This window comes from Struthio camelus, chromosome 23 (genome assembly GCF_040807025.1).
Source record: "Struthio camelus isolate bStrCam1 chromosome 23, bStrCam1.hap1, whole genome shotgun sequence".
In the NCBI taxonomy this organism is placed as follows: Eukaryota; Metazoa; Chordata; class Aves; order Struthioniformes; family Struthionidae; genus Struthio; species Struthio camelus.
Window position 1 is genome coordinate 10,865,669 of NC_090964.1, and position 26,746 is coordinate 10,892,414.

General features: G+C 60.2%; 1 protein-coding gene across 5 annotated transcripts in view; it reads right to left on the minus strand.

Annotated features, from left to right (window-relative positions):
* Positions 1–25,329, minus strand: part of RSPO1 (R-spondin 1) — a 30,875-nt gene extending 5,546 nt beyond the window's left edge. The window contains exons 1-3 of one of the 5 annotated variants that reach the window (XM_068917653.1): positions 24,942–25,329; positions 3,825–4,220; positions 1,095–1,286 (exon numbers count right to left, since the gene is read on the minus strand). In XM_068917653.1, coding sequence (XP_068773754.1) covers positions 1,095–1,286; positions 3,825–3,918 — 286 coding nt within the window. In that variant the 5' untranslated portion in view covers positions 3,919–4,220; positions 24,942–25,329. Of the gene's footprint in view, positions 1–1,094; positions 1,287–3,824; positions 4,221–7,818; positions 7,932–11,455; positions 12,002–15,299; positions 15,713–24,941 lie in introns of those variants that run through there. The other 4 variants (XM_068917652.1, XM_068917651.1, XM_009683038.2 and 1 more) reach the window with 4 other exon arrangements.
* Positions 25,330–26,746: the final 1,417 nt, after the last annotated feature.

The following is a 26,746-nucleotide window of genomic DNA, read 5'->3' on the forward strand; positions in this document are numbered from 1 at the left end:
CATCAGTCTGCCAAAGTGGAAAAGTGCAAAGAATAAAGTCCGATATCAACTGCTCCAGCTGCAGCTTCGGTATGGGCTGCAAAGAACCTGAGTTAGATGGAAATCTGGCCATGAGGGTGGTTAGCATGAAGCTGCCAGGGAAATGATCACATTTTTCCATGTCCAACTTCCTTTCTGGTACTCTGGCTGAAAGAGGCAGCTTCAGGCTGAGGATCTCTTTCAGACAGCTGCTTATTTATGGAGAACGGGCAGAAGACAGAAGAAAAGGTACTTGTGCAAGTGATTCCTTAATTGCTAAAAAGACTTCCCTTCTTCCACTTCCCCCTGAAGAAAGAGGATGCCAGCCTGGCAGTCTAGGAACAGAGCTGCCCAAATGTCCTGCAGATAGTCACATCCACAGCGTATCTGTATGGTGCGGAGCATATTGCTAGAGGGAAGCTCAGCCCTGGCGACTTTGCCGTTGGCACTCTGCTCTGCTGGATGACCGGCCGTGCCAACAGCACAGACATCTGCAGAGGCTGTCCGAGACTGAGAAAGACGGAGAGGCCAACGTTCAAGTCAGAAGCTGCCCGGAAGGGCTGATGTGCACGTAGTGGATGCTCAATAGGCTTTTCATGTCATTGATAGGCCAATATCCTGCAATTTATCCCTCTCTGTTGGCAATTTATATGGGCTTTTCCAAGCCTAGATGAATTAATTTTACTGCTTTTCTTGACCTTGATTTAGCAGGAGCGATCAGCGGGCGGTGGAGGAGACGGAGTCTCCTTGGAGCATCCTCCTTCTCCATCTCCCAAGCGGTGCCCGGGAAGCGGCCCGTGCCTCCGGCAGAGCGGCTGTGCGGAGAGGCTCCTCCCGGCCCCAGCACAGCCACGCCAACCGCAGCGTGCACAGAAACACCGTCTGCAAAGGAGCCTTAGGCAGCATCACCATAAAGGAGTCATTTTATGGGAATTATTCCCTGGGTAGATCCCTGTCCTGCTCCCTTTCATATAATGACGGCATTTCTTCCTACCTGACCTGGGGCAACATAATCTACTGCAAGGCACTGATACCCCCACAAGGCTTGCCTCTTCCCTCCCGGCCCTGCTACTCACTGATGCACTTGTTCATGTCTGTATTGCGAAGGCCAAAGTATCCCAGTGGACAAGATGGTAGGCAAATCCCAATCTGTCGGATGTCATTCCTCTCCAGAAGGATGAAGAGCTTGGGGGAACATCTCAGGCACCCGTTGAACTCGGAGCACAGGTCACAGCCTCTCGCGCAGCCCTGACTGAGCTCGGTGCTAACTGGAACAGCAAGAGAGAGACCTGGCGGTCAGCGCCGCCCTGCCAGGCTCGGCTCTGCTGGGAGCCGTGGCGGGCGCGGGACGGGCCCCAGGCTGAGCCCCGGGCCCCAGGCAGGACTGGCTGGAGGGTGTCAGCAGCTCCCTGCAGTCTAATCCCCTCTGGAAAGCTGCCACCCATATTCGATGCAAACCGCATTCGCAGCCGGGGTCCTGCGGGTGTGCAGGCACCCGGCCCCGCAGAGCCCCGCGGCGCCTGCGGCGCGGTACCAGGCGGGCTCCAGGTGTATGCACTGGCATCGGGACCACGGTAGCAATTGGCACTGGGATCTGAAAGCAGTCGTGACTTGCAAATAGCCCCCACCAGCCTCCTGGCCCCATAGGAGGTGGTGACAGGCTGGGGATGCCCAGCAGGATGGGGGGGGGACACGCACCCTGGCTGGACCATGTCTTGCTCCTGCAGCCACCTGGTTGCTCCATATCCTTCCCAGCCTGGCCAGAACCACATCTCCTGCTCAACCCAGAGTCCCGCGACCGGGGGCTGTGCAGCAGGTCCGGCTCCCAGCCGGGCTGCGGGCACGCTCCGGGACGTGCCGGGACGGCGCTCCACCAGGCTCCCGAGGAGGGACCTGCGCGATGCTGGAGCGAGAGCGTGAGACCTCGAGCCGGCCTGAGTCCCGAGTTAGATCGCACTGTGTCCCCTCTTACGTTAAGTGTGTCTGGCAACATCAGAGATTTCACTGCTCTCAAAATAGAGATGTGTTCTCAGCGTCTAGGTTCAGTCCAAGAAAAATACTCAATCCCGTGTCTTGAGAATTTTCTGCTTTTAATTATCATACAAAAAGCTGCTTGTTTTGAAAGCAATAGCATTCTTTGCAGGCTAGAACGCAGGTTATTTTTATTAGTTTATTATGCAAGCAGCGTCCTTGTTTATACAAGGGCTGTGCATTTACAAATGAATTACCTTAAATGCTGTGTTTACTAGCCTTCAAAAGCAAGCATGGAGCACCAGAGCATTCACGTGCCAGACTGAGAGGCAAGAAAACTTTCCTCTCCCTCTGTCAGCGACTCTAAATCCCAGCAGCTCCCGCGCTTGCTTGGCGGTGACATGGCTGGGGCTCCGCAGGGTCCTGCCAGGGCCATGGAGCCGGCTCCAGCCTCAGAAAATGAAACAGAAAGCGGAGCCGGTCCCTGCCCACAGCGAGCGGATGCTCCGTGCCTGGCCGGGGGCTGTTCAGCGGGTCCGGACCGTGACCCAGCACCCGGGACACCGGCGGGGACGGCGGGAACCCTGCCGCGTCCCCCTGCACGGCGGGCAGCACGGCCTCGTCGCACACCGGCGACACCTCAGTGCCACGGCACCGAGTTTCCCCTCTTCTCACCAAGCTCAACCCTCATAGTTTTAATATAAGTTAAATATAAGTTTTTATAAAACTTAGTTTAAAATGATTTTAACGTAAAACAGTGTTAAAACTAGCTTGCATAAATGAGGGCAAACCCATGTGGCGGCGTTTGAGCCAATTAACCCAGGATGCCCGCGTTAGTCACTGCGTGCAGCTGGCCAGGGAGCACTCCAGCTGATGGGGATAATTAAAAACAGCACTTTGCACCCTCAGCCCTGCTAAAAGCAGGCACCTTTTGCTGTGCTGCATCTGATGGCCTTGGCTCTGCCTCCTGCTGCAGTGGCCAAGCTGGGGCTAGTCCTGCCGCTGGGGTGGTTGCGGAGCAGGTCTGATCCCTGGAGCAGCCCCAACGTGAGGCTGGGGCGAGAGCCCAACCTGGGGCGAGGGCCGGGGTGGACACCCAGGTGCCCCACTGAGGCTATAAAGCAAGAGTGGGGTTGCAGAGCTGGCTGATGATGAGTGTGGGAGGAAGGCTTGGGAGTGCTGCTGAGCACCTGCCTGTTGCTAGCGAGCCGTGCCTGGAGAGATGCGTGTGCTCCTGCTTGCAAGCTCTCTTTCTCTCCTTCTGTCTATCTCTTTCTTTCTCTGTTTTGGTAGATGTGTGTGTGATGGTGGTGGTGCTGCACGAGCCAGTGCTGAGCACCACTGCACAGAGATGGGACTGGCTGGGGAGCAGCTGGGCTCCTGCTGGCTCGGGGCTCCCCGCTGCAGCAGCAGGGAAGGCTGGGCAGCAACATGCATGGCCAGATCTGCGCCCACAGGGCAGTGGGGTGGAGGGAGGGTTGAGGCGAGCCCCAGCACTGCTCCGAGGAGTGAAATGCTCCCCTGCAATTCCTGGCTCACCCCATGAGGCGCTAGCTATTCCTGCTGCACCAGCCAAGCACCCCAGCCTTCAGCCATGGCTCCTTCCCAGCCCTGCCTGGAGGTGCCCGTGGGGTTATTGCTGCTGGGCACAGGGTAATCGCCTGCAGCTCCAGCAGGATAAGTTAGTGCACGTCATTAACGTGGGAGCAGGGAAAGGGAGGACATTGGCTTTGCCAGGCCCCTCGCGGCTCTGACCGGTTCTATGCGTTAGGTAAATTCGCGATCTGTATCAATAGCACAGCATCAAATGGAGGAGAAAGGGGTTTCATACATACTTCGTCTTTGCCTCTTGCCCTTCACCACTTTGCTGCTGCCTGTTAGATCCATGGAGCTTAGAAAAACCACCGCCACAAGGAGTCCAAGCCGCATAGTAACTCTCCAGCGCTGCAGCCCCTACGTTGCAGGGTGGTCGGGGGGTCCGGTCCACAGCTGGGGATCTCTGTGCTTCTGCTAATAAGTCTTGGACTGGATCAGGACTGAGTGTCTGTGCATGAAGCCTGGTGCAGGACCATAGCCGCAAACTGTAACATCAGCCACAGAAAGCTTAGGTAGCAGGTAACATGATTCTGCCATCAACCCCATAAGGAGCGCAGGAGTGTGGGTCTAGTCCCATCTGGGGGCTCCGGCTGCGAGCGTTAGCCGCGTGTGATGTCCGCGAGCGTGCACAGGAACTGGAAAGGAAAAGGAGAACAGGTTAACTTTGCCAGATAATAAATGTTGGTTTGCATCATTCCTGCAAGGGCTCAGTTGGGTGCTGCAGCGAGGGAGCACAAAAGCCCTAGAAAGAAACTGGAGCAGCAGCAGGCAGCCGCGTGGAGGAGATCGCCCGCCACACTCATCCACAGGTCACTGCTCTGCTCAGTAGCAACTAGCACACGATTTTCCTGTAGAAATGTGTAATGTGTTTTTGTCATCTGCTTATGCTGTGTACAGTTATAGCTGCAACTTGCTTAAAATAGTGGCAGTCCTCCTCGGCCCCTGCTCGTCGACTAGCAGATGGCCTCTGCGGGCTGCCAAGCCCAAGAGATGTTTCCCATCAAGCGGGCATCTCTGGGACTGGCGACTGAGCTGGACACAAAGTGATCCTGCCGCCCGCAACGGGCACCGGAGCCGTCTGGGGCCGGGGCGGGCTGGTCCGGGGAGCTGGCCGAAACGCCGCCGCGCTGCTCCGAGGGAAATTCCAAGCTGCTGGGCTCCCGCTCCCTCGCAAAGGCAGGGCAGGGCCGGCGCTTCCCGCGGAGCCCAGTCCCCTCCCGCGCTCGAATGCTGCCTGGGAGGGTGTATCTCCGGTGCTGCGCCCGTGGCGAGCCCGCTGCCCGGACAGGGTGGCGGCAGACCCTCGCGATGGGGCGGAGAGCCGGGGAGCGGGAGCCTCCGCAGCCCTCCCAGCACAGAGCGAGTTAGGGCACCCTGGAGCGTTGCTGTCGCCCACGGGAATGGCCGATTCCCTTCCGTTCTCCCAAGTTTTCAGTCTCTATCCCATCCTGCGGCAGCAAGGTCCATGGGAAAAAAGCGCTAAAAAAGGACAACGTATCATCCGTTACAAAACACACTTGGAGCCGGCCAGGTGCCGGGCAGAGCCGGTGCGGCTCCCGCACGGAGGAGGCTGCAGCCCCGACCGCGTGGAGCTGGACGCCTCGCTCGGCTCCAGAGCTGCCGCCGGAACAATGTCCCGCTTCACTTTGGGAAATGACTGTGGAGGTGATTTTTCTGTGGATTGTGCGGCTGGGAGCGGAGGAAGTGAGACTTCCAGGCTGAGCAGAAAGCTCTGACACAGCAAGCCGGGGGCATGCGCTGCTTTATGCAGCTGGCAAAGCAAAGCCCCGCCAACTGCTGCCATTGTGTGGGAATAAAGGCGACAACATTCACTCTGGGAGGTCAGATGAAACAGAAAATAGTTTTAATCCCTTTATAATAACTATGCAATCGCTGATGCCCCAAATGGCCGGTGCAGATGGTGCTGGAACGTGGCCCGGCTGCGGCCCCGCGCTGGCTGCAGGGCGAGAGGGGCCGGGTCCTCCTGCCGGCTGGGTGCCTGGACCCGCTCCCACGAGGGTCCCTGCGCCCGCCGAGGCGAAAGGGCCTGGCTCCTGCCGGAGGTGTAAAACGTCACTGCTCCGTGCAGCCACCTGCCCCGGGCTGTGGTGGTCCCGGCTGCGCTCGCGCTTGTGCAGCCCAGGGCCGCAAGCCGCAGCTCTGCTGCCGTCCACCGGCACCTCCTGCAGCTCTCAGAGCCGTTGCAGCCAAAAAAAAAGCTCTTTAAATGCAGTAGCTTGATGCAAACCAGGCACTCCCAAGGCCAGCTCAGGAGCCCACAGTGTGCTATGAGTCCCTTGCACTGGGCTATCGTCTCCCACAGAGGCATCGGGGCACAGCGGGCACGAGGCCGTCCGGCAAGGAGCTGGGAGAAGCCCTCTCTGCCCCAGCAGAGGCTGCAAGGAGGTTGCAACCAGCAGCAAAATACCCATCTGAAAAGGGCAAACTCTTCCCAAGGAAACGTTCCTAACAGCAGCAGCAGTAAGTTGGTGGCCTCTCGACGCGGCTGCTGGAGGAAGACGTGGCCCACGGGTTGCCAGCACGCCGGTGGGTCTCGCTGCGGGGTGCCCGCGGAGCCGGGCACAGCGGGAGCACCGCGGGGACCCGCGGGCAGGAGGCGCCGACCAGCGCCGGGGCGGCCGCGCACTGCCCGGCTGCTGCTGACCGCTGCGAGCTGCACCGCAGCGGTGCCGCATGGCCCCGTTCCCCCAAATTAGTGCTCAGAGCTAGCTGAGCTGGAGGGAGCTTCGTGCTTTAATTGCAGTAGGTGTCCCGGCAAAGCACGCGCTCTCAGGAAGTACATGCTGAACCTGCTCTGGTTCTTCAGTATTTACACAACACTCACAGTTGAGGCAAACTTTGTTTTCTGTAGAGACAGCAGCAGGAATCGTCTTAGGGAGCAAATACTTCCCCAGCGTGCCAAGAGCCAGCATGAAGCTTATGCCTCAGCTACGGATCCCCGGCTCTTAGGGCTTGTTCAGCGCAAGGGGCAGGGGAGTACGCTGGGAAAATTAGAGACCACAAACACAGACCGTGTGAACAAATACTTTTCCCCCATTATTTCCTGCGTCCTAGCCCAAAGAGAGCCCAGTCCCCCAGCAACAGCTGCTCACCCAGCACCACAAAGCTACCAGCGTCCTCGGCGATGCAAAGCCGGTGGCAAGATCGGTCACGAGCAAACTTCCCGCGTTTCAAAAGCCCCGCTGCCAGCGCCTGTGTCCGCGCCGTGCCCACGGGAGAGGCTGCAGCGAGAGTCGGGTTTCCAGCTCTTCCTACCCTCCCCTAGGGACACAGATTATGGTTCTTTACCCTATTGAGACCATCAGTCAAGCTCAGGTTGCTGCAAAAATTTCCAGTCTAAACATTAGCAGGATTCATGCCATTATCCCATCAACCGGAAGAATTTGGGGTAACCTGAATTGCTCTGAATTCATGTATAGAGAGACCTGGCCCCTACATCTGAGATGACAGTAAGCCTTGTTTGCAATTCAATCAGGATTAATTGGTCCTTGGGAGCTCCAATACAAACCAGAAAATGTAAACCATCCAGATAATTTACCATTAGTCCTCCTACACACAAGGTGAGAAAGACCAACATTATATCTCTGGGATATTTGAGACGTAATCCACAATAACTAAATTGCTGATATATTGCCTCTTGCCCAATGTATCAAGCTATCAGTAATGTAAACGGGCTCTCCGAAGGTTTACTGAAGCTAGGAGAGAAGGACCAGATGCTTGGGTGAGGACCGGAGGCAGGACAAAGTCGGATCACCGCAGCGGCAATAATGAACCCCGTGAGCAGCCCTTGGCCATCCAGGCTGGCTGCCCATAGCCAGCCCAGAGACATCAGCTATGAGTGTTGGGGAATCTGAGTCTCCAGGACTTAGCGCTAGAGAAATAATTTGAATTGCATCCCTCTATCTGATGTATTTCACCTTGGCAGCCTGTTTTTATGCAAGGGGAACAGATTCCATAAATTTATTCATTTTTCCAGTTTTGTTTTCAAGTCCTCACATCCCCTTGCTGCAGCATATTTCAAGCTTAGGCTGCTCTGGTTTTGGTGTGCAGATGATTTGCCGCAGAGCCCCACATCACTGCCAGCACAAGCACGACGCTTAGAGTAGCTGCACAGCATCAGCCCCTGCAACAAAACAATCAGAATTTGCTTGCGAATAATTTTTGCAATGCTTGCTTAAAATTTACTGGTCTAGTGAAAACTCCCACTGATACCTGCGAAGATGTTTGCAGACAGGAACGAAGACAAGACAAGGTTTTGCAGATTCCCCAGCCTGCCTTTGTATCCCCTTTCTGTCAGCCCACTGCGTAAGGGCAGCGGTGATTCGAGGCAGCTGGCGGGGGCAGGAAGAGGAGGAAGAGGAGGAGGAGGAGGAAGTGTCCCAGGTGGACAGCGGGTGGTGTCTCCCCGTCACAGCAGTGGTTTAGGAGCCCCGAGCATGGCGCACATATGGATGCTGCTGGAGCTGCAGCAACGTCAAAAGAGCATAGCGGCAACGGCTGGTAATTCCTTATTCTTGGGGAAAATCTCCAGGCAGGAGGCCTCACGCACCTCTGGCTGCCAGAGCCAAGATCCCCCTCCCGTGGTGTGCCGTTCCCTGCGTAGCACCTAGATGGGATGCACCTTGAGCCCTGCATTCGCGGGCAGGGATTGCTTCCTGCATCTCATTTCATACCTATGACCACATCGAGGTCCCGGCCCCGGGGCGAGAGCCGGCATGGAGCAGAGCCTCCTCGGCCCTCTCCGGGCAGGAGCCCGCACACGGGTCTAGCATGCTTCTGGTTGGGACCAGGAGGGAGAGACCAGAGAGGGCGAGGTGGTCCCAGGCCTGGGCAGAAGCTGCTGCCGAGTTTCTAATGCTCTTTAGGAAAGCCTCCATCTCTTTCGCTCTTTCTAAGGGGTGTTTTCTCTGCTGGTAAAGCAGAGATAGTGCTACCGTGCCACGTGAGGAGCACTTTGAACACCCTCGCGGAGGAACGTCCCACGCATGCACGGCTTGGTCATCGCCGCGGCCACAGAGTGTCTCACGCACCTCCAGCCAGCAAACATCTCCCCACATGCACACGCAAAGCCACTTTGTTCTACTTAATCCTTGAAGCAATAAAAGAAGTCTGCATTAAGTCAAATTTCCGAACCAGAAGGTCTTCATTTGATATTACATCCGAGTGCCAAGTTCTGCAAAATCCCTAACCCATAAACTTCACTGAAAAAAAAAAAAACAAAAAACAATCTGGCAGCAGATCTCTCCGCAGCATTGTTGAGGTCTGACTCCTTCCACCGGCTTCTGCGCGGCTGCTCCTGGGATCTGCCGTGACCCCGCTGACGGGGAGCACGCCTCAGCTCCCTCCGCCCCGCTGCCCTGGCCGCGGTGCCCCCGGTGCCCGGCACGGCTCCGCCGCCAGCTCCGCCGGGCACCGGCTCTTCGGGCTTCCCGCTGCAGCGCCCGGCGCAGGGGCTCCTCCACGGGCCGCCGAGACCAACAGCGTCGCTGCCATCTCCCTGGGAGCGCTCGTGCTTCTGCGCTGTAAAACATCAGGGAGCTTTTTACTGGGAGGTTTTCATTCCTCGCTCTTCCTACGTAGGCGGTGCCGTTGGTCCGGATCAAAATGGGAGCACCGAGGCTGTGCAGCCGGCTGCGAGCGCTGGTGCGCGGCCGAGAGGCCGGCGGTCCTCCTGTCCGCTCCGAACCGCAGGGTACTTCGCACAAAAATCGAGCAGCATCCACAAATGCCCCGAGCCCTCCCTGCGGTCATGGCTGCGGTACCGCCGAGCAGGCAGCTGCCTGGGGTTAGCTGGGCTCACTAAGGGATCAAGCCTATTTTTATTAGGTGCAGCTTTGTATAGTTTTAAACCTTTCTAAAGTTCAGCAACATGCTTACTAAATGCCAACCACTGAGGAAACGCACTAGGACAGTAGCAAGCAAATCAGATTTCAGACCAGCAATTTCAAACTGGACCAAGTTTCAGACCAAAGCAGGACCAGGTGGGACCGAGAACGTAGCTCTTCCATCAAAAGAGCTTCTAAACAACCCTTAAAAGCCCCATCGCCATGCAACGATCTTCAGGGATAGATGCAGAGCTGATGCATGCCGTGTAGGGGTGCAAGCCCCACTCTCTGAGACCTGAGAGCATGGGGACCACAGTGATCAAGTCCGAAATCAGAAGCAAAACCAGAGCATACTGCTGAAGTACTCATCTTTCCACCCAAGCATGCACCTGTTCTGTGCAATACACGGTTCCCCTCTCATTTCAGCGTAAATGCCTCCAAACAAGGGCTTACAGCAATGTCATACAATTGACTGTGAATGCACGCTTTCTAAAAGCACATTTCCAGGGCTCAAGGAGCTCAGCGAGCCACAAACCACTGTGCTAACAAGCTTCTCCAGCCAAAAGCAGAGACAAAGACCAGGGGCTAAGACCCCAAACAGCACCTGAGGTCTTTGCAGACAGTGTCGTGGTCATGTGCAAAGGAAGCACCTGCCAGGTGCGAGCTTCCTACAAGGTTCCCGGTGCGCTGGCTCTCCCACCGCAGTGCCACCACCTTGGGACCCCGAGCCTTGCAGAGCCCCAGAGAGCAGCGCAGCTTTCAGGAGCAGAAGGAAAAACACAACTCAGAAAACTAAACCTCAGCTTTGGGCAGGACAGGGAGGTCGGTTAGCGGAAGGCAGTGGGCAGGGATGGCCCGAGTCTTCTCCAGACCAGGCATTGGTGCGAGTTGAGCTGCACGCAAATTTGTATTCTGGCTCTTGGAGGGGGCTCGCAGCAGCTCTTGCCGCCAGCACAGAGGGATGCTGCTGCTGAGGCAGGATCGGTGCAGAGGGGACCTGGCACCAAGCCCTGGGGAGCCCAGCGTGAACTGTGCCACCACAAAGAGCGCTGCTAAGCGGTGTCCCCCGTGCATGGACCTTCAGGTTAGATGTCCACTGATGTCCGCTGGCCGTGCGCAGGAGGGCAACGGCTCCATCCCTGCCATGCCGTGCAGCATTTGCTTCTGCTAGCATGACCCTATCGTAGCACACGGCTTTAAACCCAGACTGCATCACTTGAACACCCACCGCTGCTCTCGGGAGCCAGCGCAAAGGCACGCAGCAGCCTGAGCCCGTAAGAAAGCATCGGAATCCAAGGACAAAAATTCCCCAATCACCCGTGTTTTGGGTCACGCTGCAGCCCCAGCTCAGTAGGCGCGGAGGACGGGGAGGACGGTTTGGGGCCCCCAGCCTTCCCCACGATGCAGACTTGCACGGAGGCAACCAGGGCGAGCGGAGCCCCTTCCCTCCCCAGAGAGGAGCCCCAGCCCTCGCCCCAGCCCTGGCCGCAGCCCCGCGCGCGGCACGGCGGCGCGTCCCGGCGCGCCAGCCCGCGCACTTAGCACGGCGCCTGGTTACCGCCGCCACGGCCGTGGACCGTCCCCCCGCCGAACCCCCCGGGGCACGCGCTCGCCCCAGACCGGCCGTGCCCGGCGGGGGCCGTCGGCGGCACGAGGCTGAACCGCCCCAGAGGCGAGGTCGGCGGCGGCGAAGGCAGGCAGGGTGCCACCGCCGGCTGCGCGGGGCTCGGCGGCCCCCGCGGCTGGTCCGGTGCCAGGGACGAGCTCCCACGCATGGAAAATATCGCCGAGCGGCCGGGGAGCTGGCAAGGTGCGCCAGCGGCGCGCGGGAAGCCGGCTCCCTGCAAGCGCCGCGCGCCCTGGGCTGGGGCAGGCGGCGGCAGCGGGGCGCGCGGCACCGTCCGAGCCCGGCGCGGCGCGAGGCCAGCCCACCGCCGCCGCCGGCTGACCGCCCTCGCCCGCCTCGCTCGCAGCCCGCCGTGCAAAAGCTTCCTCTAAGCAAACATGCGTTCGGAAACCCTTACCTCTGACTTGTCACTCACTCATCACTGCTGAAAAGACTCTACTGGTTTCTCAGCTTTAAAATACTACAAGACCAACTACAAAAATCCTCAGCTCCTCCAGAGAAAAGTTACGTGCACGTTTCTGTCAAAAAAAATGAAAAATGCATTCATGGCGAGCTCATGGAGAAGTCGGGTGCGTTTGGGTCTGGGGATGTGGTTCACTTGTTTCCTAAGGCAGGTTTCTAACAGCTCCCCAGGTTTTGCGCAGAGAAACAAACCCTTCTGTGATGTGCAGGATTTCAGCTCGTAAAGATCGCCCAGGCTAGTCCATACTCCATCAGCCCACGCTGCTCCCTGTGCATGCAAAGCAGAAAGTATGTGATCATATCAGAGCAATTTGCACGTTAATAAATCCTGGTTTCAATGCCGTAGACTCCATCCCCATTCAGCGAGTAGGGTTTATTATTATTATTATTACCAGAGTATCCAGCTTTGTAAAGGCATCTAGTGCAAACTCCTGCATGAGGGAATTCCACCCCACTAGTACCACCTCCTAAGACAATATCCAGCCAAAATATTGTGACTGTTGCAAAACCCGGACTGGAGCTCCACAAAGGACCTTCCAGCGTTGCATCCAGAGCCAACAGGGTCTCAGTAAATTACTGCAGAGTGACACAGCATCTCGTTTTCTTTGTAGTCTCTTTTATTTACGACTGTTAATTCCAAGTTATTACTAACATTTCAGTGGTAACTGGCATATGAAGTCATCAGCTGTCACAACTGCATCTGTTAATAAACATGTCAAATATTAAAAGCAGCTTATTATCCTCTGGAGGGGGGAAGACACTAAGGCGATGAGCTTTAAAGCCTGGTTGTTTTTCAACGTCTAGCTGTGCAACAGGAGGAAACGCTCACGCTAGGGAAAACAACGTCGCGGCGGCGAGGCCGCGGGCTGGTACCTGCTCTGCGGCGGCCGGCCGGCCGCTCCGTCCCGCTCGCCCGCAGGAGAAGGGCCCGAGCGGTGCCCCAAGGAGGCCGTGGCCGGGGCGGGGGGCGAAGCTCCACCGCCCGCGTCTCCTCCCCGCTTTGCAGAGCCGCCTGCTCCGTCGGCCTCTGCGCGGGGGCAGAGGCTGCTGCCTCCTCCGCGTCCGCCTTGCCGCCGTCCGCACGCCGCCGGCGCCAAGCCGGCCCCCGCCTAACGCTTCCCCTGCCTTAGTGCCTCCGGTTCCCTCTCTCTGAAGGCACTTGGGGGCTGCGGGCTTTGCAGGGGGCTGCGGGTCAGCGGCACGGTCTCCCCAGTTCTCTACACGAAGGTAACTTGGTGACAACCCGACAAAGCGCTTCCCCGACGCCAAAGCCAGCGCCCTGCGCCGGCAGGAGCCCAGGCAGCTGCGGGAGGAGAGGCGCCGCTGCGGCACCTTCCTCTCCCAGCTCCTCTCCCGCCTCCTCCAGCCACCGTCCCCGCGGCCTCGCAGAGGGCTAGCGATCCTCGCCGGTGGCTGCTGACGGGGGACAGAGCCCCCAGGGACCCCAGCTCGGCCTTCTCCAGCTGCCCGCTCCCTAGCGGGGAAAAGCCCCTGCCGCAGCGTGGTGGGGCAGCGGGAGCAGAGCAGGGCGCCCCGAGCTGGGGGGCCACCTTCGTCCCGTGGCACGGCGCAGCACGGCACAGCGCAGTGCGGTGCGGCGCGGCACGGCACGGCACGATGCAACACGACGTGGCACAGCACAGCACGGCACGGCACAGCACAGCATTGCATGGCACGGCACAGCACGGCACTGCACAGCACGGCACTGCACAGCACGGCACTGCACGGCATGGCACTGCATGGCATGGCACGGCACAGCACGGCACTGCACAGCACGGCACGGCACAGCACGGCACTGCACAGCATGGCACTGCATGGCATGGCACGGCACAGCATGGCACAGCACAGCATGGCACAGCACAGCACGGCACGGCACAGCACGGCACTGCACAGCATGGCACAGCACAGCATGGCACAGCACAGCACAGCACGGCACAGCACGGCACTGCACAGCACGGCACTGCACAGCATGGCACAGCACAGCACGGCACGGCACAGCACGGCACGGCACAGCACGGCACTGCACAGCATGGCACTGCATGGCATGGCACGGCACAGCATGGCACAGCACAGCATGGCACAGCACGGCACGGCACGGCACAGCACGGCACTGCACAGCATGGCACAGCACGGCATGGCACAGCACGGCATGGCACTGCATGGCATGGCACAGCACAGCTCAACACAGCACGGCATGGCACGATGTGGCACAATGCGGCACGGCGCGGCACAGCTCAGCACGGCACAGCACTGCACAGCATGGCACGGCACAGCACGGCACAGCACAGCATGGCACAGCACGGCACGGCACAGCATGGCACTGCATGGCATGGCACAGCATGGCATGGCACAGCACGGCATGGCACTGCATGGCATGGCACAGCACAGCTCAACACAGCACGGCATGGCACGATGTGGCACAATGCGGCACGGCGCGGCACAGCTCAGCACGGCACAGCACTGCACAGCATGGCATGGCATGGCACGGCGCAGCACAGCTTGGCATGGCACAGCATGGCACAGCACGGTGCTGCACAACGCTGCACGGTGTGGCACAGCATGGCACGGCACGGCACAGCACGGCACGGCATGATGTGGCACGATGCGGCACGGCGCGGCACAGCTCAGCACGGCACAGCACTGCACAGCACGGCGCGGCATGGCACGGCACGGCACAGCACGGCACGGCATGGCACGGCACGGCACGGCACGGCACGGCACGGCGCCAGGGCAGCCCTCGCCAGGCGCCCAGCTCTCCCCGCTGCCTGGTGGCGTTTTCCTGCCCGCGCTCCGGGCAGCGTTGGCCGCTCGCGCGGCGACCGGGGCCTCCTCCATCCGCTGCGATCGCGGCTGCTGCCAGGCGGCTCCGCTCTTCCCGGGGAAGCGGGTCAACTTCTCTAACCATCCGAACGCGTTTCAGTATGTATTGCAGGTGTGAGAGCCGCTCCAGCAGATGCCACAGTTCTCCTGCAACGAGTAAAACGCCGTCCTGGCTTCCGAGCTGTCCCGGGACACGGCAGGACAGCGTGCCGACCCACGGCCGCCGCCAGACGGGCTGAGTCACCGCGCGGCGCTCAGCGAGGTCCTCAGGAAAGGCGCAGCCGCACCGTCCCCAACCCTCAGCAGCCGCCGGCTGGAAGCCCGGGGCGGAGGGTGGAGGAGCCGGGGGCTCCGGCGTCCGTCACCCCGCCAACGCCGCCCCGCCGCAGACTCAGCCCCCCCAGCTGCCCCGCTTTTGCCAGAGCTGTTTGACGCCCCGGGCTGGCCGGAGCGTCCAGCCCCGCGCTGGGGCTTGCTGGGGAGTCCTGCCCTCGCTCGGCGCTCTTCGCCGCCTTGCGCTGCGCTCGTGTGCGGCCGGGTGGGGACACAGAGATGCAAAATAACCCAAACCGGGCCAGAAGGACAATTCACTTTATGCAGCTTTTCCTTTGCACTGCGCTTGTGCTAAGGCACATGTGCACAGAAGTTTTATTCGCCCTGCGTTTTCTTTGGCACCTTGTTAAATGTCCCTAGTTTCCTACTTGTAAATGATACCTTCTGAGATCATTGCTATCTCGCAAGAGCATTAGTGAACATGTTTTGAATATCAGACAGATGCTAAGTGCTCACTGTGGTTATTCTCCATACTAAAGATCCTTTCTATTTATATTTGGGATTTTTTCCTTTCTATTACAGGGAATTCTTGAGTACCATCAAACGTTGCTCCGGGATAAAATCACTTAATTGATTGTAGCCGTGTAAATCTCACAGACACGAAGATCTTATGTTTTTATACTCACACTGACGGGCCAGACCTTCTCCTTCCCAGTCTTTCTCAGAGCACGGCAACGCCAGTGGACAGCTGTAGATCAAGTTGCAGTCTGGAGCAAATGTTTATAACTGAGCAATAAACCCCTGAAGACTGGAAACGCCGAGGAACGCAGCTGGGCGGCGGGGCTACCGGAGCCGTCGGCAGCGAGCGAGCGGCGCAGGGCCCGGCGGCGGCGGCGCGGGGCTCGCCAGCGCCCTGCTCTTGGACGGCATCGCCGCACGGGGCAGTAAATCAGGCTAAATCCTGCCTTAACACCCCCTGCGATAAATCCGGCATCGAGCCCCACAACTCTTCCCCTCCTGGCAGGCAGCTAATTTACTGTTTTGTTTTCCTTCAGCTAACAGCTCTCGAGGCTGATCCCAAACTGATCCTGAGCAGCCTGTTTCTCTCCCGCGGGCGAGGACGTGGCGCCCCCAGGTTTCGTGGGGTGCAAGCGCCCGGCAGCGCCGCGCCGAGAGCAGAGCTGCCGACTGGGGGTTTCCTGCTGCCGGGCAGGTGCCGGGGCCGAGCCAGCGCGCGGGACGCGTGGGCCCGCCGGGGTGCGTCGCCCCTGGCAGCTTTTCCTCTCGCTTTCAAGCCGCTAACACGCTAAATCGGGTCGCAGGGGCTGCTGGTGAAAGCACGTGCAAGATTTGCTCTTCCGACAGCGAGTGCACCGGCCTCGGCACAGCACCAGGCTGTCTCCCCGCTGACCGCAGCCGGAGGCGAGCGCCGGCGGTAGCTGTCGCTGGGATTAATGATCGTTTTTGCACCATAGCTGAATCTGTTCGCTTTGCTGAAGCAAGATAAAAAGCCTCCGCTCCGCACCCGCAGCCGCTCTCCCGCCGGCGCTCCTGTCTCCGGCCGGCACCGGGAGAGGCCAAGGACGCCTCCGCGCCGCGGGAGCCGGCTCCGCTCCCACCGCCGGACGCCCCCCGGCAGCGGGGACGCCTGGGGCCCTCTGCCCGCAGCCGGCCCGTCCGCAGCCGGCATCGCGCCCGGGCGCCTGCCAGGGAAAGGCCGCGAGGCGTTGCCGGCGCTTCCGGACCGCGGCGCTGGGGAAACGCAAAGCCCCTGCCGCATCCCCCAGCCAGCCGTTCAAGTGTCCGCTTTGCCTCCCTGCCATTTTCTGGGTCGGAATTTACCCAGCTCCGGTCCCAGCCCCGCATCCCCCTCCGCCCGCCTCCGCCCGCGGAAAGGGCTCCGCAGGGATCTCGTCCCGCTCCGGGTCGTGCAGGCGCTGCCCGCGTCGCCTCCAGCCCCCACGCCAGCCCAGCCGCTGCGCCAACCGCCGTCTGCCGGCCGCTCCGCCACTGCCACCGGCACCAGCACTGCCACCGCCACCGCCACCGTCACCGCCACTGGCACCAGCACCAGCACCGCCACCGGCACCAGCACCGCCACCGGCACCGCCACCGACAGCACGACTTCTCGCAGAGCCGGGCTCCACGTTCGCCCCGTGCGCAGAGGCCCACACCTGAGCCTGCAAGCTCCCGGCTGGCACCGGGGTGGCATTACTCATCCCCAGCGCCTCGTCAGCCTGCGATAGTATCTCGGCATAAGCAAAAAGCAAAGAGGAGGCCGGCTGAGAGACCGGGAGGAAAGAGGAGCCTTCTCAAACCGCCCTGGAAGCCGTTCAGTGCTGGGTCGTGGGACGAGGTGCTGCTCTGCACCCCGCTCCGACTCCAGGTCTGATTTCGGAGGCTGGTCTGGCGCAGACCGATGGATAGCCCGGGCAATTGCTTTTAATAACGCCTGACCACCTGCGGCCCTCGGTCCCCTGTAGTACAGTTATCCCAGGCGCCTAACTTATTGCGTGAACAGCTGCTCTAGTTGCAAAAATAGCTATCAGGTTCTTAGCACGACTTGCTCGAGCGGTGCTGGGGGTGAGGCGCGGGGGCGAACGGGGTCGTTCCTTCCGCGGGAATACCTGGGGAGAGGGGAAGCAGAGCTGGTCTCCCGACAGGAGCGCGGAGGCACGTCTCTTTTCCCAGGTCGGGGCAAGCAGGGCTGGGCTCTCTGCTGGACAGCATTACTCACGGGACGTGCCGCGAACTGCAGCGCCTTTGCCGCGCTCGAGCGGCCCTTTGGGAGCGTTGCGCTCGTGCGTTGGCAAGGGAGTTTCCCTCTCCCGGTGAGGTAATGCTGCTTGGGCAGCGAGTTGCACAGCTGCCAAAATTGCTTCTGCGTAAAACCACGCTGGGGTAAAGGAAGAGCTAGATCCACCTGCCCGAACCCTGGGGTCTGCTCGGGCAGGCGAGCCGGCGGTGACGGCAGCCGGCCCGCGGGCTTCCCGACGCCGGGCTCCGTGCAGGCTGCACCTCTCTGCGAGCAGGATGCTCTGTGCATGTTGGGAAATGCTGCTCTCTCGCTCGCTGCCTCCGACGGCCCTCTTCCCCGTTGTTTGAGGAATGCTGTTTGAATTAGCTCCGCGGATTGCAAACAGACCCCGTTGTTTTCCTTTCCCCGTGCAGGGAGGCTTCTGTTCTCTTTGGCCGGCTGGATTAACCAGGGGGCCTCACACCCTGACCCCTCTGCAACTCAGGGAAGCTAATTTAATCCCAATATTGTTACAGATCACAGCGGGACGGATCGCAGAGGCTCCTTGAGGCAAGCCAGCAACGAGCCCCGGCAGGGCGGCAGCACAACGTGCTCGGAGAGGCAGGAGCCTCGGCAATTCTTCCTACAGACCTTTTTCTACAAAATTTCCGACCCTGGGGAGGAGGGAGGGAGAGCGGCCGAAGCCAGGGGCTGTCACCTGCCTCTCGCCAGCATCCCCTGGGGATGGGGACGCGCCGGGTCCCCGCAGACGCGATGGAGGCACAGACCAGCAGTGACGCTTCCTCTGTGCTATTTTTCTCACACTGTACCCGTTCCTGATCTGGACTTTTACAGGGTATTGATGTCACCACAGCTGACAACAGCCGCAGCCGGGTGCCTGCCCTGCATCCCCGCGCTTGCCCTCTGCGTCACTCTGTGCATTGCCCAGCACCTTGCCCCGCACCTTGCCCCGCGCCTTGCCCTCAGCATCGCCCTCTGCATTGCCCTCTGCTGGCTGTCTCTGTGTCGGTTGTCCTCTGCCTGTAGAAGCCCGCCAGGCTGGCGGGTTTGCAGTCACACCTTCTCAGTCCTTCTCTCTGTCACCCCCTCGGGTTTTTTCTGCCTTCCCTCTCGGCACACCAGACATAGCCCTCTGGAGTGCGGCACTGCAGAACCGCTGGCAGAGGTGGACATCTGGGGCTGCAGCCTTTTCCCTCGTGCCACGAGTCCTGGAAGCGGTCTGCGCTGGGCTGCAGGACCGGCTGCTCCGCGGGGCCGGGAGATGGGGCAGCGGCTGGGTCCTAGCCGGCCGCTCGCTGCGGCCGAGACGTGCCCAGGCACCGCTGCGCCGGGCGCTTCCGCCTGCAATCCCTTCCGCAGAGAAAAGCATCCAGCGCCTTCCTAGCGGGGCAATGACTACAAACCTGTGCTGCCCGCACGTGGGTGCCCCGGCCGAGCCGGCTGCAAGGGCGCGAGGCGTCCCGGGCCGGGACGAGGCGCGGGGTGCAAACCCCGGGCTCTGGGGGCCGCGCGGCGAGCTCGGGTGCTCCCGCCCTGCCGGCGCGGAGGGAGTTCAGCACGAGGGGAAGAGAGCTTGTCCTGTTAAGCAACGCTTCATTCCAGACGGAAAAACACAGTTAATTAGCCCACTGAAGAGGCCTCTTCTTCTGTTTTTTTCTCCCTGCTGCCTTCTGACATGCAATTTTTCCCTTCTTCTTCGCAGGCATGATGTCTCAGCTCCTCCTCACCGTGATCCCACGACCCTACCTGGGATGCACTGCTCCCTCCAAGATTAAACTCAAGCTGTTTAACAAACCAAACAGAAGCCCACATCTACCAAGCAGTATTCATCCATTTCCAAGTCCTTCCACTCGGGATGAAGCCGGGTCTGGTCAGCAGGCCAGAAAACCAGCCCCAAATTCAACCGGCGGCCGAAGAGGCTCCTTGCTCCCGGTCGGGAGGAGCCGGCTCCTGCAGAGCATCAGGGCGCCGGGGCGAGGGGGACGGGAAGGACCCGCGGGGACCCTGCCTCTCCCCGCGCGCTGGGGGGCTGTGATGTTCTGGGGAAGTGAACTGCTCTGGGGCACTATTAAAGACAAGTTGAAATGATGACAGGCCGTGGGGCTGGGACTTCCAGCGCTGCTCCTAGCTCTGTGCAGAGCTGCACGTCGGGGAGGCCACAGGCCCGGCCGCCGGGGCGCGGAGCGGCGAGGCTCGCGCTCGAGGGCGCCGCATCCTCGCGTGCCTCCTCGGCCGGCGGTCGCTGCCGCCGCGCGGGACGGGGGGCCGGGCGCCCCGGGAGCCGCGGCCCACCGAGAGCCGTTCCCGCAGCAGGCTGGGGCGCAGGCCTCCGCTCCAGCCCGGGCTCCTCTCCGCCACGAACAGCTCTTGGGAACATTCCTTCTGGATGACATTTCCCAGGGCACTGAGAAAAGAAAAGCACTTTTTTCCCAATATAAATTCTTGCAACATAATAAAAAGAAATGAAAAACACAATAGCTGTAAACCCTGACACGGCTGGGGGTAAAAAAGCTACAGCTTGGCATGGACACAGCACTGCCATCCCCACCGGCGGGTCGAATCCCAGATGTGAGACACCCTATGTGAGGAGAACCGCAGAGGACGGACACGCGGGACACTCGCGATCGCTGCGGACGCCCCTGCAGAAAGCAGCCAGGGCAGCGGGGACTGCGCCGGGGACGGAGGTCGTATTTGAAGACGAGATGCTGTGAGCGTGCAGAAGGAGCACGGTTTGGCAGCGCATACTACCTCACTTCTGACCTCCTGCGGCTTTTGAGAGATTTCCAGTGCAGCCATGAGCTTTTCTGGTGCGGATGGGATATGGCCATGTATTGTGTTTCGAACTCCACAATTAATTGAGTGCAATGCTCTGCAAGGAGCTCATTTTGCCTGGGGATTTGGGTAATTCTGTAAAAGCAGAGGAGAAGCAACGCCCAGCCCAGTCGCCGCTCGCCGCGGGAGCCGCAGGGAAGGGGCCGGGGAGCCGAGCCGGGCGCCGGGCGCCGCTTCCCCAGGTGCAGCAGGGCGGAAAGCGTGAATCAGCGGTGGGGCCCAGGGAAAATGCAAGGGGGGGGGCAGCGACGCAAGAAGAAGATGAGGAAGGCACGGGCAGGAGGGTTCGGCCGCGGCGCCCCTCGCGCCGGGTCCGGAGCTCGGCGGAGACCCTGGCCGGAGCCGGGCTGTTCCCTCTTGCTCTCTTGCCACCTCGCTTTTTCTTCCTTTCTCCATTTTCGCATGTGCTCATGAAGACGAGGTGGGAGCTCCCAGGCAGGCTGTGCTGGGGCCGCTTCGGTGACGCTGCGGTGACACCGGCTGCACGGTGCAGCCCCGCATCGGCGGCCGGCCGGTCCCGGGGGCACGGGGCAGGGCTGAGGCCGTCCCGGGGGAGAGGAGCCGGCCCGGCCAGGGCTCCCGCTCGCTCCGCACACAGCGATGCTTAGTGCACACGCTGTCCACTTTAAACATCTCTGTCTGTACGGAAAGTATTTGTGCATATTTTAAATGTCTTCAAGATGACAGAGCGAACAAGAGACTGGAACTGCGCATGGCTCTGCAAGATGGCAGGGCAGTAAACCGTGATCCGAGGCCAGGGAAAGGATGCCGTGGCTAAGCCTTCGCCAGCAGCCAGGCGGGGCGGCAAAGCAGATGCTGGAGGAGTCTGGTTTGGACTTGGTGGTTTTAGACTGTCAGTGCAAGTTCAGATTCGACATTCTCTGGGAAAGCGCAGCGAAGCCTCCAGGGTGCACAGGGAACAACAGCGATTCTTCTTATCCCGAGGGAAATGCATCACAAAGCCAAACCCTCCCCGCCGCCCTCCCCGCAGGCACCCGTCCGGCACAGCTCCGCTCCGGCGCGCCTTCATTTCCTCCTGCTGCGAGAACTTCACCACCCCGCAAGATTCAAAAAAGGTGCATTGTGAAAAATATGATGGAAATAACCCGCAGCTCCGTGCGAACGCTGTGCCAAGCTTTGGCCTTCGAAGGAGCCCCGGGAGCTCCTCTCGCGGGGGCCCGAGCTGCCGAGCCAGGGCGGGAGGGTGTCTGCTCTGCGGCCGGGGCATTTCCAGAGGTGCCAAGGGCAGCTCGGAGCTGGACTCCTATTTAAAGCTAGTAGGAAATGAATATCTATTTCCTATTCTATGCCTGTTCTCATTTCCTGCAGGGCCTTAGGAGACTGCTCGTGCAGTTTCGACGCAGGTGCGGCCGGGTGCCGAAACGCGTGAGGCCGGCGCGGGAGGGAGACCGGTTCTGCCTGCAGAGGCTGGCGGCTTTGCACCCCAGCTCCCCGAGGAAGGGCCGAGCAAAAGCGCTGAATAAAACTTTCTGTGGTCAGCTGCTTCCAAAGACTGCTCCAGCAAACGCGTGTTAGATGGTATTCTTTGGAGATGCCTTTTCTTTTACAAGGAGGGAGACTAATCCTGCAGTGATTGCAGTGTCGGCAAGGGAGCTGCCACAAACGCGACAGCCGCGCGCAGTGCCTCTGCCCTCGGAGCTTCGGGGCTTCCTTGCCAATTAAGTTTTTCATATGGTAACATTCAGCGTTTCGATGGGAGATGAGGCTACTTTTGTGTAAGAAAGAACATACTTTCACTGTTGCGCCCGGCCCAGGAATGAGTTCTCCACTATTAAAATGTTATTTAATTTATCTCCATGGATTTTGTGATGACTAGGACTTGTTCTAAGGAGACCTTTAAAGGTGAACTTTTGCATTATTAAATGTGTGTATTAGGAAGTTGAGTTCTGGCATCCCCTGATAGCCAAATTTCTTTTCTATCCTCCACTATATCCATAATGATAAAAGCCCCTGCCAAAGCCCTAACTCAAGCCATGCTTCTGGCATATTGTGAAACGAATCAGGGGGGAAAAACCCCACAAGATGCTCTAGTCCAGTATTCTTTTTTAATCAAAGTTTCAAGGATATTGATGGTTTGCCTCATAAGGTAAACATTTGTAGCCCAGTTGCTTTCCCGGGGTTAAACCAGAAACAAGTGGCTGTCCAAAACTGCAACTCATTTGCTCCGACAGACTCCAGTCAGCTTCAAAACGGGTTTTCCCCAAAACTGCAGACCTTTTCTGCGTGAAGCGAGCTCAGCATGGAGACGCCGAAGGTTTCGGGGCGTCCCAGCCTCTCGGATGCAACGGCCTGCGCAGCCCCCGGCGGCTGGAGGCACGGCTGACCCGGGGCGGGGGCGGCTGCGCTGGCCGCCACGCTGGTGCCTGCTCCGCGCGTGCTGCCGGCTCCGCAACGGGCAGGATCCTGGGTCCGAACCCGGCGGCAGCACCTACCTCCCCTGCCCACCCTGGCCCCAGGGAAACCCCAGCGCCTCGGGCCGGGCTGTCCTCCCGCGCCCCCTCAGAGAGGCATCGTCCATCCGCCTCTCCCCTTCCTCGCCATTTCCCCCACGCCCGGCCCGCATCGCGGCGCCTGCTGCTAGCCAGCGCGCCCTGCGAGGCGTCGGAGGAGGAACGGCACGAGCCGTTTTCACTCGGCTCGACTCGGTGCACCGCGGTCCCCTGCCAGCGCTCTGTGCAGAGCACGAGATTTCCTGTGCACCAAGAGGAAGGCATCTTTTTTCAGAGCCTAATTTTAGTGCTTCCCTATGCATGCGCTTGTGGCCCGGAGCCACAGCAAACGGCGCTGAGACAAGAGCTCCCTGCCGGGCCGAAGCCTGCCGGGTGCAACAGCCGTCCCCAGGGCAGAAGAGAGCAGGAGCGGTTTCACCGCCGAGGCTGGCACGGCCCCAGGACCGTCGCCCGGCAGGGAGCGCGGCGGTGCGGGGAGCGTGGCCCCGGGATGGTCGCCCCACGGGGAGCGCGGCGGCGCGGGGAGCGCGGCGGCGTGGGGAGCCCTCCCTGCCGCAGGCACGCTGCGCTAGCAGCCTGGAAGCGGGAGACGGGCAGGAGCTGCCCGACGCCGGCTGGCCGGGGCCCCGGGCGCGGGAGGATCCGCCCGGCAGCGCGGACACGCTCTCCGGTCGCAGAGCAGAGCTCGGCGCGGAGGCAAAGACAGATGCTTTGGGGAAACGGCGCTGTTTGCCACCAGGACGCAAGGACCCTCATGTCTTGCAGAGAGGGGGTCCGTCCTGCAACACAGATTTTGGTTCAGTCTGCAGATCACCGCTCGCAACCCCGAGAGCCCTGAAAGGCGCCAGCGATGCTCCAGTGTCCCTGCGGGCTGCAGTAAGAGGGAAAAGCCTGCCGAAAGCCTTCGGATGGGCCCAGGAGCGCACCCAGCAAGGACGATGCTGGGGGAACTTCCACCCCCCGCCGCAGCCGCCTGCTCAGCGCGGGAGCCGTGCGGCGCTCTTGCCCCGCGCCCTTCCCTGCAGCGCCCCGCCGCGCCAGCCGGCACGCTGGCGGCACGCTCGCGGCCCGGCCGCGGCAAAGCCACGCGCGTCCAGCCGCCGGGGGCTGCTGGCCTCCCGCCGCACCGGCCTCCCCGCCGGCCTCCCCGCTGGCCTCCCCGCCGCGCCAGCCTTCCCGCCGGCCTCCCCGCTGGCCTCCCCGCCGCACCGGCCTCCCCGCCGGCCTCCCCGCTGGCCTCCCCGCCGCACCGGCCTCCCCGCCGGCCTCCCCGCTGGCCTCCCGCCGCACCGGCCTCCCCGCCGGCCTCCCCGCTGGCCTCCCGCCGCACCGGCCTCCCCGCCGGCCTCCCCGCCGGCCTCCCCGCCGCGCCAGCCTTCCCGCCGGCCTCCCCGCCGGCCTCCCCGCCGGCCTCCCCGCTGGCCTCCCCGCCGGCTGCCCGTTTGGCACTCGGTGGCGGAGCTGGAGCAGCTGGCTACTTGTTTCACGGGAACTTTTGACACTTCAAAAATTGTTTTCATTCTGGCTTGGAACGAAGACAAATATTTTAGCAATTTCCTGGATAACATAAAGTTTAAAATATCCTCCAAACTGGAACAGAAATAAGAGGCTGCCTCAGCTCTCGCATTATGTCATATCATGCCAGGTCATGGCACACTACGCCGAGTCGCAGCTGGCTCACCACACTTAAGCAAAAACACAAATAATGTCAGCACGACAAGCGATAGGAAATGCTGAAAGGAGAAGCTCTCCAAAATGAGGGATTTCTTTTTGCCTTTTGCAAATCACTTCCCCATGGGAAATTGCTAAAATTTGTAAAAGAGCGTGGCCTTGTCACAGCGGCCTCCCCCGGAGACGGGTCGCGCAGCCCGGCGGCGCGGCTGGGCTCGCCGCTGCGTCCTCGCTGGGTGCCGGCCCCCGCGCCCCGCGCCCGCCTGCCTTCCTCCCGCCCCGCCTCTCCTCCTCCTCCCGGCTCCGCTCTACCTCTCCTCCGGTTTATGAAACGCCAAGCGAAAGAGCTTTCCGCCGGGTCGGACCCTGCCAGACCCTCCCGGCACCGCCGCCTGCGCGCAGAGACCGCGCCGAGACGGACCAAGCAGCCCGCCCGGCTTCGGCGGTGCCCGGGCGGGCGCATCGCCCCGCGCCCGGCCGTCCCGCGCGCCTCCCCAGGGCTCTGCCCAGGCTGGCGTCGCCGGCGCCGTGCCCACCCCTTCCCCTTCCCACCCTCCCGCCCTGGCCCGGCCGCTCCGCTTGTGGGCTGTCCTCACCACTTTGGGCCTTTCTACCGCTCCCCTTCTTGTGGCTCCGGGTGTCACCGCAGACACGCTTTTATGAGAGCGGGCTTGTGCAAGGCTCCTATGAAGTGTTCTCAGAAATACGAGGTCCTGTCATTTGTAAAACTAATAAAAATGTCCAGTAATTTTTACAAGGGAAAAATGAGTCACTGGATGGCACATTTCTCATTACTGGCATTTTACAATTAAAATGAGCATCTATTGAATCAATCCAAAGTGCTTATTGTTAGCAGACACTAATAACTTCCTGAGCTCTTGAAGATATTTTTTTTTTCTGAAGAAACATGACCCCTGACCACTGCATTTCTCATCGAGAGAGGTATCCAGCCGAGACCAGCTCTGCTCAGCTTTTGCTGGAGCAGTTTCAAACACATCCTGATGAGACTGGTGGCTATAACTGGGTGGGAAATTGTTTTTAAGCCCTCAAAAATGTTCAAGATTTCAAAATTTTTCCCGTTCCACATGGGGACGCATCCAGAATTGTTCAACGTTTTCACAAAAAATCGTGGAAACCAGCTCCAGAATAGCCAATAGCCATTGCTCATGCTGAGCCAGGCAGAGCAGGGACTCCCGCCCGCCCGCTCGCCCCAGCCCGCCGGCTGCTCGGACCGCCGTGCTAGGGACTTCTCCCTCCCAGCATGGGACGTCCACCCCGGAGCGCGTGACCTTCCCTGCTGAAAGACTCGCCCGGGGAGGTTGTCCTGACTCACTGCAGCACTTGCGCGATGAGGCCTGCCGAGGGCTTTGTTGAGACTCCGGTCTTCCCGGCAGGGCGATTCCCCTTGTAGGAAACAGAATAGCAAAACGGGGTCATCACCACCTTCTCCATTTGGAGGAGAGCGATTTTTGCAACTGCTGATATGTCCAAAACCCATTAGAAATTTTAGGATGATTTGGAAAGGACCAAATTTGCAACAAGCATTAAGCCCAAATGCTGCTGTCTCCTGAAAATCAGTCTCCCTTCAGAGGTCTCAGGATGGATGGCAATAACCGGAGTTGCCCCCTTGCCCGTGTTGGCGCTGCGGGGTGTCTCAGTGGACGTGGGCCTCGGTGACGGAGCCTCGTAACTTCGCGGTGCGGGGAGGAGCCGAGCAGGGGTGAGGGGCCGCGAACCCGCAGTTAAATGGGAACTCCTGAGGGAAAATGAGGGAAGATCTGAAAAGAATTCAGTGCAGAACAGCTGCACAGCTGGGCAGAGGCGCTGACTGCCCCCGCTCTTCCTCTTCTGCCCACAAGGTCCGATTTCATCTTCATGACATCAGTTTGAGAAAAGCCAACCTGACTGCAGGGATCGTTTTTGAAAGCTACTCCAGGTGAAGCAAAACTGATTGGAACGTAAAACCCACGCGACTCCTGCAGCAGAGGCATCGGGGAGCTCGTGGCTGCTGTGCTCGGAGTATTAGAAACCTCAGCAGAAGCCCAGCCAACCTCCCAGCAAGTGCCGCGAAGGTGCACCACCTTGGCGCGCCAGTGCTGAGGGCAGCGCCACCCATCAGCAGACATAGCCCAGCTTTGGCCAGACACACTTGAATGTGGGTGACCTTCCTCTTATTTGTATGCCAGCATCGTATTCGTTCTTCTGAATTCCTGGGTTTGGGGGGGACATATTTTAGAAGCGCTTTTTTCCCACAGGTGGCCACCTGCACTTCTCCAAGGCAGAAGAAGAAGCACTTTCTCTCACATGACATCAGAAAAGAGCAGCCAAATTCCCCTGCCACGCACCGGGTATACAGTGAGCTTCTGGATGGGAACAGACATCTTTCCTCTAAAATCCCAGC